The sequence below is a fragment of the Mesocricetus auratus genome, unplaced genomic scaffold (assembly GCF_017639785.1).
Source record: "Mesocricetus auratus isolate SY011 unplaced genomic scaffold, BCM_Maur_2.0 Super-Scaffold_100676, whole genome shotgun sequence".
Lineage (NCBI taxonomy): Eukaryota > Metazoa > Chordata > Mammalia > Rodentia > Cricetidae > Mesocricetus > Mesocricetus auratus.
Window position 1 is genome coordinate 35,039,256 of NW_024429266.1, and position 14,626 is coordinate 35,053,881.

The 14,626-nt window shown below is 41.6% G+C and overlaps 1 protein-coding gene and 1 pseudogene across 2 annotated transcripts in view; one reads left to right on the forward strand and one right to left on the reverse strand.

Moving 5' to 3' along the window:
* Window positions 1-14,626, forward strand: part of Soat1 (sterol O-acyltransferase 1) — a 43,030-nt gene that overhangs the window by 18,934 nt on the left and 9,470 nt on the right. For both annotated transcript variants that reach the window (XM_005071310.4, XM_021227876.2), the window contains exons 4-10: window positions 5,499-5,650; window positions 7,278-7,337; window positions 9,521-9,628; window positions 10,802-11,084; window positions 11,840-11,918; window positions 12,530-12,611; window positions 12,974-13,019. In XM_005071310.4, coding sequence (XP_005071367.1) covers window positions 5,499-5,650; window positions 7,278-7,337; window positions 9,521-9,628; window positions 10,802-11,084; window positions 11,840-11,918; window positions 12,530-12,611; window positions 12,974-13,019 — 810 coding nt within the window. The remainder of the gene's footprint in view (window positions 1-5,498; window positions 5,651-7,277; window positions 7,338-9,520; window positions 9,629-10,801; window positions 11,085-11,839; window positions 11,919-12,529; window positions 12,612-12,973; window positions 13,020-14,626) is intronic.
* On the reverse strand, window positions 13,326-14,331 carry LOC101835318 (annotated as a pseudogene).

A 14,626-nucleotide genomic window follows, 5' to 3' on the forward strand; every position in this document is an offset into this window, starting at 1 on the left:
AGGGTCTCTGTGTGTAGTGTTGTCTATCCTGGAAATCTCTATGTAGACCAGGCTGGCCTTAGACTCACAGAGATCCACCTGTAGGTACCACCTACCTCTGCCTTACATACACATTTCTGTTTTATGATCTTGTTTTTTTCTCTCTGAAATTTTTTTGTTTTTGTTTTTGTTTTTGTTTTGTGGATGGTACTAATCATATATATATATACATATATATATATATAATATTTCAGATACTGTGTGGTGGAAAGCAATGTAGTGTAATAAAGTCTGAGGCTGTATGGTTCCAGATTTTCCCCAACTCAACAGTTGACAAGTTCTAGGACTTTGCACACACCACTTTACCCTCTTCTTTTAACTAACTGCCCAGCTCCAGGCTGGGAATGGAACACAGGGCTTTGCTCCAGCTATGCAAGCCTCTGTCACTGCGCTACAGCCCTAGCCCTTCAGTTGAGTTTTAAAGCTTAGGTTTCCCATGGGTAAAATAAAAATTATTATGCTCACTTGTTTTTTCAAGGCTAGGGATAATATATAAAGCCTCCAAACAGAAATCTGTCATATGTAGTCATCTAATAAATAGTAGTCATGTGGTTTTTAGTCCGTTTTCTTTCATAGCTTCTAGGGAAAGAGTCAAAGTGAGGTGTTTTGTTTTTAATAACTACTTTCTGTATTCTTTGTTAACAAAGGTTGAGTTAGTCCAGTGGTGGTGTGTGTAGGAGTTTTGGAACCTGTTGGCTCCACAGTTGTTTGGAAATTGCAAAGTTGCTTTTATGAGTACTGGATGAATAATAAACATACAATAGAGGTGGTATTTGGCAAGACATGGTAGCCCATGCCTATAAGCTCAGCACTCAGGAGGCTGAGGCAGGAGAATCACCTCCAGTTTGAGGTTAATAGAGTCTCTGTTTCAAGAGATTGAAAAACCAACTGAGTAACCAAGATACTGAAAGTCAGCTGGGAAGGCAAACAGGAAAAAGAGAGACAAGAGCTTTTGAAAAGGAGTTAAGTACAATGAGGGAAAAGGAGTGTCCTTCCAGTCAGGGGAGCGTTCGAGGCGGAACCCCACCTCCCTGTTCCTTGGGTTGCTTGTTTTGTCTAGAAAGGTCTAGTTTCTGTTCCGAGCCACAACCTCTTTCTGTGAGGTTGAAAGGTTCTCTGTACTGAGCCAGGCACTGAGTCAGAGAAACCAAACAATCCCCAGACTACTAAGGGCCTTGCGGAGTCAGCACAATCTTCCTCAAAGCCATCTTTGAAGAAATTGTGATTAAGTCATGTGAATTTTTGAGATGCTAAAAAGCTGTGCCCTGATTGGTTTGCTGTATGCTGTTTCTCCCAGCCTACTTGGAAGTTTTTCAGCCTTTGAAAGAATTATTTGATTCACCCAGAAATGACTCTGCTCTTTTCTCATTTCAGAACTCAGTCCAATGTAGTTTCTGCCTGGAAGGACTTTCTAGAAAAGTTGCTTTCTGAGTTGTGAATCTGAGCATGTCTGTAAATCTGTGTCTAAAATGTCCAGACCTACCCGAGTGTCTGTCTCATCCCTGAGCATTTTAGGTTCCTAACCACAGGATCTTTGTTCCCCATTCTTGGAATCTTTCGGGTGATCTGATTCAGCTGCTTGTTAAAAATAGAAGGCTCATGTGAGCCTCAAAACACAGTACATTTGTTTGCCCGATTTCTGTTCATTTGCTTTCTGTTTTCAAACAGGGTCTATTCTGTAGCTCTGGGTGACCTGGATACATACAGAATGACCAGCAATCCTCCTGCCTCAGCCTCCCAAGTGCTGGGGTGATTACTAGATTATCTAAACACCTTCCTTTTCTAGTCATCATCTTTCTCCCACTTCTGCATCCGTCCGTCCCTCAAGGTCCATTGTCTAAGTGAAGTTAATCCCCGATACAAGTTTGAGAGATCAAGTCATCAGGAAAGCCCCAGCTAACGCCCTGTCACTTCAGGTTACTCACACGTTATTTTTTGTGTGCTCACATTTTGAATGCTAAATAATAGCAGTTTCCTGTGCTAGGGAAAGTTGGAAGGCAAGCGAAGACCCCTGCATTAGCTGTCTCTCTCTGCTCCCTCTCACAGAGGGAGTGACGGTAGAAGTAGTCACTAGTGCTCTCTGAGGATTTCTGAAAGGAGTTTAAAGAAACTTCATGGTCTCCACAAAGGCGGGTCTCTTGAGTGCCACTGGCAGCAGGTTCTGTTGACTTTTAATTCGTCAGAGAAAGAAAGACATTAAGACACGAGCATTAGGCAGCTGTATATAAGGTGCTACATGTAAACAATTGTCTTGGATTCCTGAAGTGCCCATAACTAAATTTGAGTTCAGGGAGAATAAAAGGTAGGGGTTAATCCTGTGGAAATGCTTTGTGCCCCTTTTGGGGTGTCAGAAAACTGGAAGCCTTCTGCTTTACACTGACTGTCACCACTGATACCTGTGTCTGTCATCCCATATTATGCCTGTTGTCTCTGTTACTCAGCATTGTCCTTTCTATGTGACAGTTTAACAATGAGGAGTAAATGCTGTGTCATAGCTAGGTGTGGTGGCACATGCCTGGAATCTGTATTCAGCAGGCTAGGGCAGGAGTATTGCCTTGTGTTTGGGGCTATCCTTACATAATTCTGTCTTAAAGAAAAGACTCATTAATTTTTGTTATGTATATCTATAGTGTGCATGTGTGTGATGTGTGTGTAACACTTGTGTGTCACGGGGCATGTCTGAAAGTCAGGGGAGTTACTTTTTCTACTTTGTTTTGGGGAATTGAACTTGTGTTGGCAGGCTTGCACTGCAAGCAGTTTTGCTGGCTGAACCATCTTGGTGACTCTCCACCCTTACTTACGAAGGCAATTGTTTAGTTGGACCTGACTTTAGCAGTTTTTACTGACATTTGTATAATATTCTTTAACAACCCCTCTCCCATGCTTTTATTGCCTTTAACGTGATCACACTGGTGTTAGCCCTTGAGGAGTGCTGGAAGAGGTGGCTTGGAAGCCTTCATCATGCCTCAAGAGCCTGGGCTTCTTTCTTAATGCTGAGTGAAAGATCAAGGTTTGACTCCAAGTATAGGAAGGCTGAGGTCTTACATACATGGCTTGTCCCCTGAACCTTTCTCTCTGTTTCTGACTTTAGTTCTTAGTACTTTGCTGTTTCAACAGTGAAAAACTCCATTCCTGTTATTTCTAGAACTTTCCAAGGGCGTTGCCACACCGTAAATTCCACAAGGACAGGGTCCTGAGTTTGTCTGTTATTTATTGCCTCTCTCATGCTTCAGACTGCCCAGAATTTGTTCTGTCCCTGGCTGGGAGCAAAGGGTCCTGCCCTTCTTTTCAGTATACCTCTCCACTGAAAAAAAAACACTTTAACTTCTAAAGAATTTTATTTTAGGGCCAGGTATGGTGGTGTATGACTTCAATCCCAGGGGCAGAGACAGGTCTTCTGTTTCCAACTGTATCATCGTAAGAACTTTTTAGCATATTCTTACTACCCTTTGTGCAATTACATTTGGGGGGCTTTATTTTTATTTCATATACTTATTTTCATTTATTTATTTATCTATTATTTATTTTGAGGCTGGGTCTTACTAGAACATTCCAGGCTGTTCTAGAACTCACTGTATAGCTAGCTCAGTCTGGTCTCAAACTCATAGCATTCCGAACTCCTTCTACCTCAGTGTGTTATAATCTAACACACACACACACACACACACACACACACACACACACATATATATATAATTCATAATATATATTATTTATAATATATAAAGATACTAAAAAAACTAAGTATTTACCTTAAAATATTAAGAACAGCTAGAGGCCCAAAGCAATAACAATTGTGTATACTTTTTATTTCTGTATTTTTTTTGAGACAGAGGATCCTCCTGTCTCCACCTCTTGAGTATTTGGATCACATGTTTGCACCACTTCACATGGTTCTGCATGTATATTTGTATAAGATTATTTATTTTTCGAGATAGGGTTTCTCTGTGGCTTTGGAGGCTGTCCTGGAACTACGTCTTGTAGACTAGGCTGGTCTCAAACTCACAGAGATCTGCCTGCCTCTGCCTCCCGAGTGCTGGGACTAAAGGTGTGCGCCATCATTGCCCGGCTTTGTATAAGATAAATATATATGTAATGTGTGTGTGTGTGTGTGTGTAATGTGTATATATATACACATACACACACTCTTAAAAGTTTTATGAATATGTGTGACAATATTTAGATATATGCAACTAGGTACACATGTTCATGGTGGGTTTTTGTTTTGTTTTGGATGGGGTTTTCTTTTTTGTTTTTTGAGATGGGTTTTTTTTTTTTTGTCTAGCTCTGGCTGTCCTGGAACTAGTTCTGGAGTCAGATCAGCCTCCTGTGTGCTGGGATCTAAGGCATGCATCACCACCACCTTTATTCATATTTCATGGTTAGCTAAATATATATTATATAAATGTAGCTATGATGCAGAGTGATATGTTTTAAGATGTGGAATTCTGGGGCTGGAGAGATGGCTCAGTGGTTAAGAGCACTGGCTGCTTTTGCAGAGGACTGGGATTTTGTTTCCACCACCCACATGGTGGCTCACAACCATCCATAACTCCAGTTCAGGGCATCTGATGCCCTCTTCTCTACAGACACTAGGCACATGTATGGTGCGTACATACACATGCAGGCAGAACACATACAAGTCTTTTTAAAAAGCTGTTTAGAATGTAAGTTGTGGGAACTTGGGCAAAGGGATTTCTTTAGGAAAAAGAGAGTGGTAATTACATAATATAGATATAATGTATTAGTTTTCGTTTTCTAAATAAAAATATTAAAACAATGGTCTTTTTTATTTTTGATTTTCTGAGACAGGGTTTCTCTGTGTAGCTTTGTAGACCAGGCTGGTCTCAAACTCTCAAAGATTTGCCTGCCTCTGCCTCCTGAGTACTGAGATTAAAGGTGTGTGCCACCACTGCCCGGCAACAGTGGCCTCATTTTTATCTGCTGTGGTGTGTGTGTGTGTGTGTGTGTGTGTGTGTGTGTGTGTGTGTGTGTCTCTCGCAGGGTCTTAGTCAGGTGGCCTCACACTTGCTCTGCCTCTCATTTCCACCATTGTGTGCTTTGATGCCAGTGTCCTTTGTAGATGCCCATTGACCAGGTGGTTTCCTTCCGTATCCTTGGGGACTTGCATATCACCAGGAATGGTAGCATGTGACCAGTCCCCCACTTTGGAGGTAGAGGCTGGAATATCAAAGTCATTTGTCTACTTTGGGGGGTAGGGGGAGAGAAAAAGGTGGAGGGCTTACATTTTTAGCAGGATGTATGTTAGTCCTCTGTTTTTGTTAGCCATACCTGAAACTACGAGTCAACTATAGAAAGTATTTCTTTTGCTTTTTCTCCTGGGAATTCACTTGTTCCGGTGTGGCTTCCTACCAGCCAGCTCTGTTTAAGGGGCCTCCTTAGAGAAATGTCAGTGGTCACAAGCATGTGCCTACATTTTCCTCTGTTTTAAACTTCAGGAACTGAAGCCTCTGTTTCTGAAGGAAGTTGGTTGTCACTTTGATGACTTTGTGACCAATCTCATTGAAAAGTCTGCGTCTCTGGACAATGGTGGGTGTGCTCTCACAACCTTCTCCATTCTCGACGAAATGAAAAACAACCACAGAGCCAAGTGAGTATGTGCACTGTTGTGTCAGTGTAGACATCTCCTCCAGCACGGCCCCACGGTCAGAATGTGGCGTGCAGTGAAAATGCCCCAGCTCAGACCCTGTCACCACTTTTACACTGTTGAATATTATTTTGAGTCTCACTATGTTGCCTTGGCTAGCCTGGATCCCTATGTGGATCAGACCGGCCTCAAACTTACAGAGATCTGCCTCCTGAGTGCTGGGATTAAAGTATTTTCCTCCCAATGTGGGCTTCTGTTCATTTTGCTTAATATAATATTTATTTATTGTTAATTATTACTTATTTTTGTTTTATTTGTTTTGGTTTTTCCAAACATGGTTTCTCTGTGTAACAGCCTGGCTATCCTGGAACTTGCTTTGTAGTCTAGACTGATCTTGAACTCAGAGATTCATTTGCCTCTGTCTCTTGAATCTGGAACTAAAGGTGTACACCACCACTGCCCGACTAACTCAGAATTTTTTATTCATTTATTTTATTTGTATGTATGTATGTATGTATGTATGTATGTATGTATGTGGGCATGCAGTCCACAGTGTACATGTGGAGGTCAGAGGACAGTTTTTGATTGTCACTTCTCTCCTTCCACCGTGTGGATCCCAGATTGAACTAAGGTTGTCAGGTTTGGGGACGAGTTCCTTCACCTGCTGAGCCACCACACTGGCCCGGCATGGGTTTTATAATGTGTGTACATAACTTCAAACCAAGCCCCTCATTGTGAGGTAGATGCTACAGCTATCTGCATGCTACAGATTAGTTTAGCTATCCAGGATTCCACACTGGGGGTTTAACCCAGAGTCTGGCTCCAGACTCTTTGCTTTTAACCACATCATTCCATGCCTGTTGTAGTCTCTTCAGTGTGTACTCGTAATAAAGTACCCTGCAGTTAGTGTGTATCTAAAGAGGAACACATCAATGGCTAATATATGCTAATTTACCATTCTGGATTTCCTGCCAGTCTCTCCTGGAGAACCGTTTGGAGAATCAATAGCCAATAACAGTCCTTTAAGTAAAATGGTATGTGGGCCACTAAAATGTGAATTTTTATTACTCCAAAAGCAGATGATATGATCAGGGGGCTGTTAGGAGTTTTGCAAGTTCTTTGACACTGGGAAGAGTTCTATAAACAGGATGAAAGGTGCTGCCAAGCCTGAGTTCAATCCTCGGTTTAACCTGGCTGTAGGAGAGAACTGACTTCTGTAAGTTGTCCTCTGATCTCTGTACACATGTGTGTACCATCCTCCCCCGAATAAGTAATCAAAGAAAATGTCAAAAGTAAACATCAGGCAGTGTGGAGGACTGCATCACCACAGGTCTCTCAGGATGGTGGTACAGGAACTGCCTTCCCATGGGGCTGGAAATGGAAACTCTGGTGCCTCAATTAGATATCAACCTAGCTCTTACCTAAATAAGTATACATGCACCCACATGCACAGCACTGTCAGGATTGGTGAGATAGCATGCATAAAACCCTCAGCATAATACTGGATCTGAAGGGGAAAGGAAGTCAAGGAATGTTAGCCAGTACACTTGCTGATAAGTACCTTCTTGCTCATGGGATTAAGCTTCTTATCTAATTTCTACCTGTGTTTTGTAATTTTTTTCTTTTCCAGAGATCTGAGAGCACCTCCAGAACAAGGGAAGATTTTTATTGCAAGGCGGTCTCTGTTAGAGTGAGTGATTTTAGCTTTTGTTAATTATCAGTTTGATTTAGGAAGGAAAGAACTGTCATGATTTATAGAATCTGTGGTCTGTCTGTCATATTTTGTGATGTTTTGTGTTCCTTCTTGCCTATCTCTAAGTTCTCTATCTGACTTCTTTGGAAAAGTTAGAGATAAGTCATTTATCTATCCTTTGACAAATTCTTTGAAATTGTGCTATAGAGTTGTGCTCTCTATGATTATTTATCCAGAGAGTAGAAGAAGTCTACTTTGAGAAAATTTTGAATTACTGCTGTTTTAGGGTATGTATCTATTGCTGTGAAGAGACACCCTGACCACTGGCAACTCTTATAAAGGAAAACTTTTAACTGGCTGGGGTGGCTTACAGTTCAGAGGGTTAGTCCATTAGCATCATTCTGCAACATGGTGGCATGCAGTCAGGCATGGTGTTGGAGAAGTAGCTAAGTGTTTTACATCTTGACTTGCAGGCAACAGGAAGTGAACTGAGACACTGGGTGTGGCTTGAGCATCTATGAGACCTTAAAGCCCACCTCCACAGAAACACTTCAACAGGGCCATGCCCACTCCAACAAAGCCCCACCTCCTAATAGTGCCATTTGCTTGCAAACCACTACAGCTGCCTTCGTAATATGTGTATATTTTCACGTGTGAGATTCTTGATAGTTTTCTCAAAGTTACTTGTTTAAAAAATCCATGCTCCTCTAATCTCTTTAAAATTGCATGCTATGAATGCGTTGTGCTGACTTAATTTATGAACCAAAAACAAAAGGTGTATTTTGGATGGGAGATGCTGTTTCTTCTTTCCTGTTAGTCACTTATAAGTCACCTACTTATGAAGATATTCATTGGGATATTGATGAGATTTACCTGCATTAGGACAGGGCATTGGGTTGGTGAAAATTATATCAGGGGCTGTAATGTGCCTTCCTTTAAAAATGAACCTTGTCATATCAAAACTTACTTTATAAGTCAAATTGGTGTATAGTTCCTAACTTGATGAGAAGGGCAGAGTTTTCTATATTCTGTTCATGTTGTATTTTAAAGTAATTGGGCTGTGTTCTAGATTCAAGAGAGTGATCTTTCAAAATTTATAATCTGTAGAAAAATGCAGAATTTTTACAAAGAAGAAGGAATCATTACTTAACATTTTAACATAAGAATTGCAGTGTTGAAAATTTAACAAAATGGAGGGGGTTATATATAGTTCAGTGGTAGAGTGCTTACATAGGCTTTCATGAAACCCAGAGTTCAGTCCTCCTCAAAGAGAAGGAGGGAGGGAAAGGGCCAGGGAGAAGAGAAGAGAAAAAGTGTCAACTTAAAAAAAGAAATGTAACCCAGGAAATGGCTTAGCTAGGTTGATATTGGTTTTGAAGATCATTTATACAGAGGCTTAAGAATATTTTAGACCAGGGGCTGGAGAGACGACTCAGTGGTTAAGAGCATTGGCTGCTCTTTCAGAGGCCCTGAGTTCAATTCCCAGCAAGCACATAGTGGCTCACAGCCATCTGTAATGAGAACTGGCATCCCCTTCTGGCCTGCAGGCATACATGCAGATAAAACACTGTATACATAACAAATAAAATTCTATATATAAAAAAGAGAATATTTTAGACCCTCTAGAGTCGTGAGACCGCTGTACATACTTCCCAAAGCCAAGGCTAGAATACTTGTTTCAGTTGGGTACAGAAGATGCTGACTGAGGAAGAGTCACCCAGAAGGTCATTCTGTTAAAAGGCAGACAGCCAGTCTGAAGGACTATAGGCCAGCAGAAAGTAGAAGGCCCTGGGAATGGTTAAGGTTTAGATCATCCACAAAGGAACGCAGATTTAAGTGAGCTCGTAAAGCCAGGCTTTCTGGAGGGTTTGGACTAGAGCTGGTCTTCCTTCTCTATCGCGACTCACCTTTGCCAACACAGCAAACAGCTGTTAGTGATTTTCCAGATGTAGGCTGCTCCTCTGAGGTAGCCATGCTGTTTTCTGTGAGTCAGTATCCTAGTTTGGAAAGATTATATCATTTACTTTCTGTATATTTCAGGTTTAATATTGTGCTTTTTTGAGCTTTTAAAGGGATCTCTCAAAGAGTAGATTAAACATCTTGTAAACTGCTTTAAAAAGTGTCTTCGTTATGTTGGTACTTTAAAATTAAATATAGTAACTTATGATTTGCATTTCCAGTGAGCTGTTTGAAGTGGACCACATCAGAACTATTTACCACATGTTCATTGCACTCCTCATCATTTTTATCCTCAGCACACTCGTGGTAGATTACATTGATGAAGGAAGGTAAGACAGGCGGGTGACTGGCTAGTTGATGTGTGAAAAGTTGACCCTTCTCATTTGCTTAAAAAAATTCTGCCGGGCAGTGGTGGCGCACACCTTTAATCCCAGCACTTGGGAGGCAGTTCAAGACTAACCTGGTCTACAAGTACTGGTTCCTAGCCAGGTGTTGGTGGCACACCAGCACTCTGGAGGCAGAGTCAGGTAGGCAGATCTCTGTGAGTTCAAGGCCAGCCTGGTCTACAGAGTGAGTTCCAGGACAGCCTCCAAAACAATATAGTGAAACCCTGTCTCAAAAGACAAAAACAAAAAAGAGCTAGTTCCAGGACAGCCTCCAGAGCCACAGAGAAGAACAAAATAAAACAAAAATCCAAGGCAGCTGAGTTGATGAGTTTCTTGATTCCTAAAAGTAAAAGAAAAAAGTTTCATTACTCACCATTATCATCATCTTTTTTTTTTTTTTTTTTTTTTTGAGAAAGTAGTCTAGCTAGACTCAGACTTACTATGTAGCTGAAGGTGATCTTGAACTCCCGATCCTCGTTCCCCCACCTCTCAAGTGCTGGGATGACAGGTCTGCACCACTACTCCTGGTCAGCAGTGCTGGAGTGCTCAACAACTGAGCTATACTCACAACTCTAATTTTAAAGTGCGCTCTCTTTACAGGGATACATAAGGCCATTTTTGTGCATTAGATCACTGAGTTTATTTTCCCCATATGGCAGCTGCCTTCCTCTTAGTCCCCCTAGTGCCCCAGTTTTCTCTATTTTCGTATCATCTGTGCATACACGATCTTGTGTGTCTATAGAGTCTAGAACCCACAAATGACAGAAAACACACATAATAGAAACACAAATAAATCTCAGGTTGACATAATTTCCTTAATAAGATTATGTCCAGTTGCACTCATTTTCTTGTAAATGATACAATTTCATTCTTTAGATTGAAAAAAAATTCCACTGCGTATATAAATCACATTTTTCTTACAAGTCCTCCATTGAGGTTGTACCATTGGTTCAGTAACCTAGCTGTTACTGTGTGTGTGAGAGGGGAGGGATGGGGGGGGAGAGAGAGAGAGAGAGAGAGAGAGAGAGAGAGAGAGGGAGGGAGGGAGGGAGGGAGGGAGAGTTCTGCAAATCCACTGCATATCAAACATTCACTTTTTTCTATTCTCCCCCACAGGCTGGTACTTGAGTTCAATCTCTTGGCCTATGCTTTTGGCAAACTTCCTACTGTTATTTGGACATGGTGGGCCATGTTCCTGTCTACACTTTCAATTCCCTATTTCCTGTTCCAACGTTGGGCCCATGGCTACAGCAAGACTTCTCATCCACTTGTCTATTCCCTTATCCACGGCGTTTTCTTCTTAGTCTTCCAGCTTGGAATTCTAGGTTTTATACCAACATATGTTGTATTAGCATATACACTGCCCCCAGCCTCCCGGTTCATTGTTATACTTGAACAGGTAAGGGTTGAAGAGTTACTGGGAATGATGCTGTGACCAGTTAAATAATAACAATAATGATCTAGTACTGATGCTGTTATCAACTGATGCTAGCCCTGGATATATAAGTTCATATGTATCTCCATACCATTATCTGTAGAACTGAAGGGTTTTTGAGTCAGGGGCTAATGTATGCCAAGTCCTAATTTTCCTGCCACATGCTCCCAAATTCTGGGGTTGTAAGTGTGCCACCATGCTGGCTTTATTGAAGTGTTTAACTGGATCCTCTCATTTTAAACAGTTCATTCTACTTCAGTTATCTGAATCTGAAATAAATTATATTGAACTGTTTTTGAAATACATTTTTGTAAAAGTCATTTAGATTATGTGTTTGTAGTTGAAAAAGTCCACATTTGAAGTGCTGAACTTACCATGTCATGACATAGCTTTTTGAAATGAGAGATAGGTTTTAATTTATTTGTACTGCACTCACATGGAAAGGACCATGTTCTTTGCAGCTGGAGGGGTGTTAGGCAGGAGCTCTGCCACTGAGCTACATTGAATAGATTTCTAACTTCTCAATTTCTTGTAATGCTTCTGTTAGGTACCAAATCATGTAAGTGATTACATGTCCTTCTTTGGAAGTTTTTCCTCTTTATAAAGGCTAACTTGAGTTAGTATGTGCAAATTTGTGTGAATATTACCCAGTGCAGTTCTGGAGTTACTTATAGGAGACAAGACGCCATAGGAAATTCACTTCCCCTCTCCTTTGGCAGATTCGTATGATAATGAAGGCTCACTCGTTTGTCAGAGAGAATGTGCCGAGAGTACTAAATGCTGCCAAGGAAAAATCAAGTATGTAACTCTGTGCCCGTAAAGGGTTATTGATGGGATATTTCATCATTTGTATGCTGGGACGTTGTATTAGTAGAGAGTATACTTTATTCTAAGTGCATGGGATCCGTATTGATTTGGAAGACACATTATTTCCTGACTATTCTGTTTTGTCCTTTTATCTACAATGCAAAAATTTATCTTTAGACTCCTGTAATTTAGCATTCATGGAATGTTCATAGTCTCACTCCACCTGTGTCTGCTTACTTTGCAAATTATGGCTTTCCACCCTAGAATTTTTATTTTAGTCATAGTAGTAGCTTAGAGAGATTGGCAGTACTGGGTTATTGCATGAACACGAAGTCAATTTAGTAGACCAGGAAGAAAAACAGGAGCCAAGAGGTCATGGTGTTCTTCCTGGTTCATTTTTCCTCAGAGATAGGGTTTTTCTGTGGAGTGCTGGCTGGCCTTGAACTCAGACATCCATCTGCCTCCCAAGTACAAGTCCTGGGATTAAAGGCATGAGCCACCAACGGCTAGACCAGCCCTGTTCTTGCTTTCTTTTTTTTGGCTCTTCTAGTTGGCTGGGAGAAGTCAAAAGATCTTGTAATCTAGAAGTTTTCCTTTTTTAGGCAGAGTTCCAGTACCCACAGTCAACCAGTACCTGTACTTCCTGTTTGCTCCTACACTTATTTACCGTGACAGCTATCCGAGGTAACCTTGAAAGGGGGAGGAAAGAAAGCGAACAGCTTTGGAGGAGGGCAGTTTATACAGGGCCACAGAAAAAAAATTGGATGCCACAAGTGGTCATTCTAGCAGACCAGTTCTAACTAATCATTCTTGATAGAATGATACAATTTTGTTATGATTTTGATGTTAAATTTTTGCAGATGGTGGGGGTTGGAAATCAAATTCAAGGCTTCGTGGCATGCACACACTGTCCTGTTAAGCTATTCCTCCGTCCATAAAGATATTATGTATAGAAAAACATTGTTAGGTTATTAACGTTGTAGATAAAAGGACAAACAGAAATAGTTTATTACTTATTTTAGAGAACCTGTTTTTCCTCTTTTCAGGACTCCTACTGTAAGATGGAGCTATGTTGCTGTGCAATTTTTACAGGTAACTTTTTAAAAACTGCCTAACATGTTAGTGATTGATACATTTAATTTAATTTAATTTTTTTTTGGTTTTTCAAAACAGGGTTTCTCTTTGTAGATCTGGCTGGCCTTGAACTCACAGAAATATGCCTGCCTCTGCCTCCCGAGTGCTGGCATTAAACTTGTGCACCACCACCACCCGGCTTGATATTTTTATTTTATTTATGATTTTTATTTATTAACAAATGGGCTTTTTTTTAAATACATGGCTTATTTCTTTATTTTTATTTTTTATAACAGAAGTAAGCTTTTATTTCCATTTTTTTTCCAAATTAAATTGGCTGAGTTGGTTGCTCTGAAGGATCAATCAAAGAGACCAAATCCCATATCCTCATCTGATTCCTCTGACTCTTCCTTGACTTCAGCCTTGGCTGGGGCTGCAGCAGCAGCAGGAGCAGCAGTGGTGGCAGCAGCCACAGGGGCAGCAGCCGCAAATGCAGATGGATCAGCCAAGAAGGCCTTGACCTTTTCAGCAAGTGGGAAGGTTTAGTCAGTCTCCACAGACAAAGCCAGAACACGCTTGTACCCATTGATAATGGAGTGTGGCACTGAAGCAACAGTCGGGTAACCAATCTGCAGACAAACACTGGCAACATTTCGGACACCCTCTAGGAAGCGAGAGTGCAGAGTCTGCTCTGTGATGTCAAGCACTTGCGGGTTGTAAATGCTGCCATTGTCAAACACCTGCTGGATGATCAGCCCAAAGGAGAAGGGGGAGATGTTGAGCATGTTGAGCAGTGTGGCTTCGCTGGCTCCTACTTTGTCTCCAGTTTTTATCAGCTGTACATCACTCAGAATTTCAATGGTGCCCCTGGAGATCTTGGTGGTGATGCCTAAAGCCTGGAAGAAAGAGGTTGCACAGTGACCTCTCACGGGGCGATGGCACCAGCACGGGCAGCAGCAGGCACCTTATTGGCCAGCAGCATGTCCCTAATCTCAGTGAGGTCCTCCTTGGTGAACACAAAGCCCACATTCCCCGGATGTGAGGCAGCAGCTTCTCCAGAGCTGGGTTGTTCTCCAGGGGCCCTCGGATGGCCTTGCGCATCATGGTGTTCTTATCCATCAGCACCACAGCCTTCCCTCGCAGGGACATGCGGCATCTGCTTCGAGCCCACATTGTCTGCTCCCACAATGAAGCATTTTGGGTAATCATCCAGAAGTTGGATGATCTTAAGGAAGTAGTTGGACTTCCAGGTCTCCCTGTCTTCCCTGGGCATCACGGCGGTGCGTCAGGGATTGCCACACAGGGTTTAAAGACGATGTCACTCTAACAAGGACGCCTGGCCGTGCATTGGTTTTTTTGCCTGCATGTGTGTCTGTGAGGGTGTCAGAAGTTCTGAAACTGGAGTTACAGACAGGTGTGAGCTGCCATGTGGGTTCTGTGTTGGCATGTATGTATAAAGCCAGTACTCAGGGTGCTGAGGAAGGAGGATTATTGAGTTTAAAGCCAGCCTTAGCTGTACAGCAAAATATAATCTTTAAACAACAACAAAAAACCTCATTTAATGAATGATTAGGAAAATCTTGGTTAATTGAGGCCTGAGTATCTCTCTGAAGGAGTGGACCGTT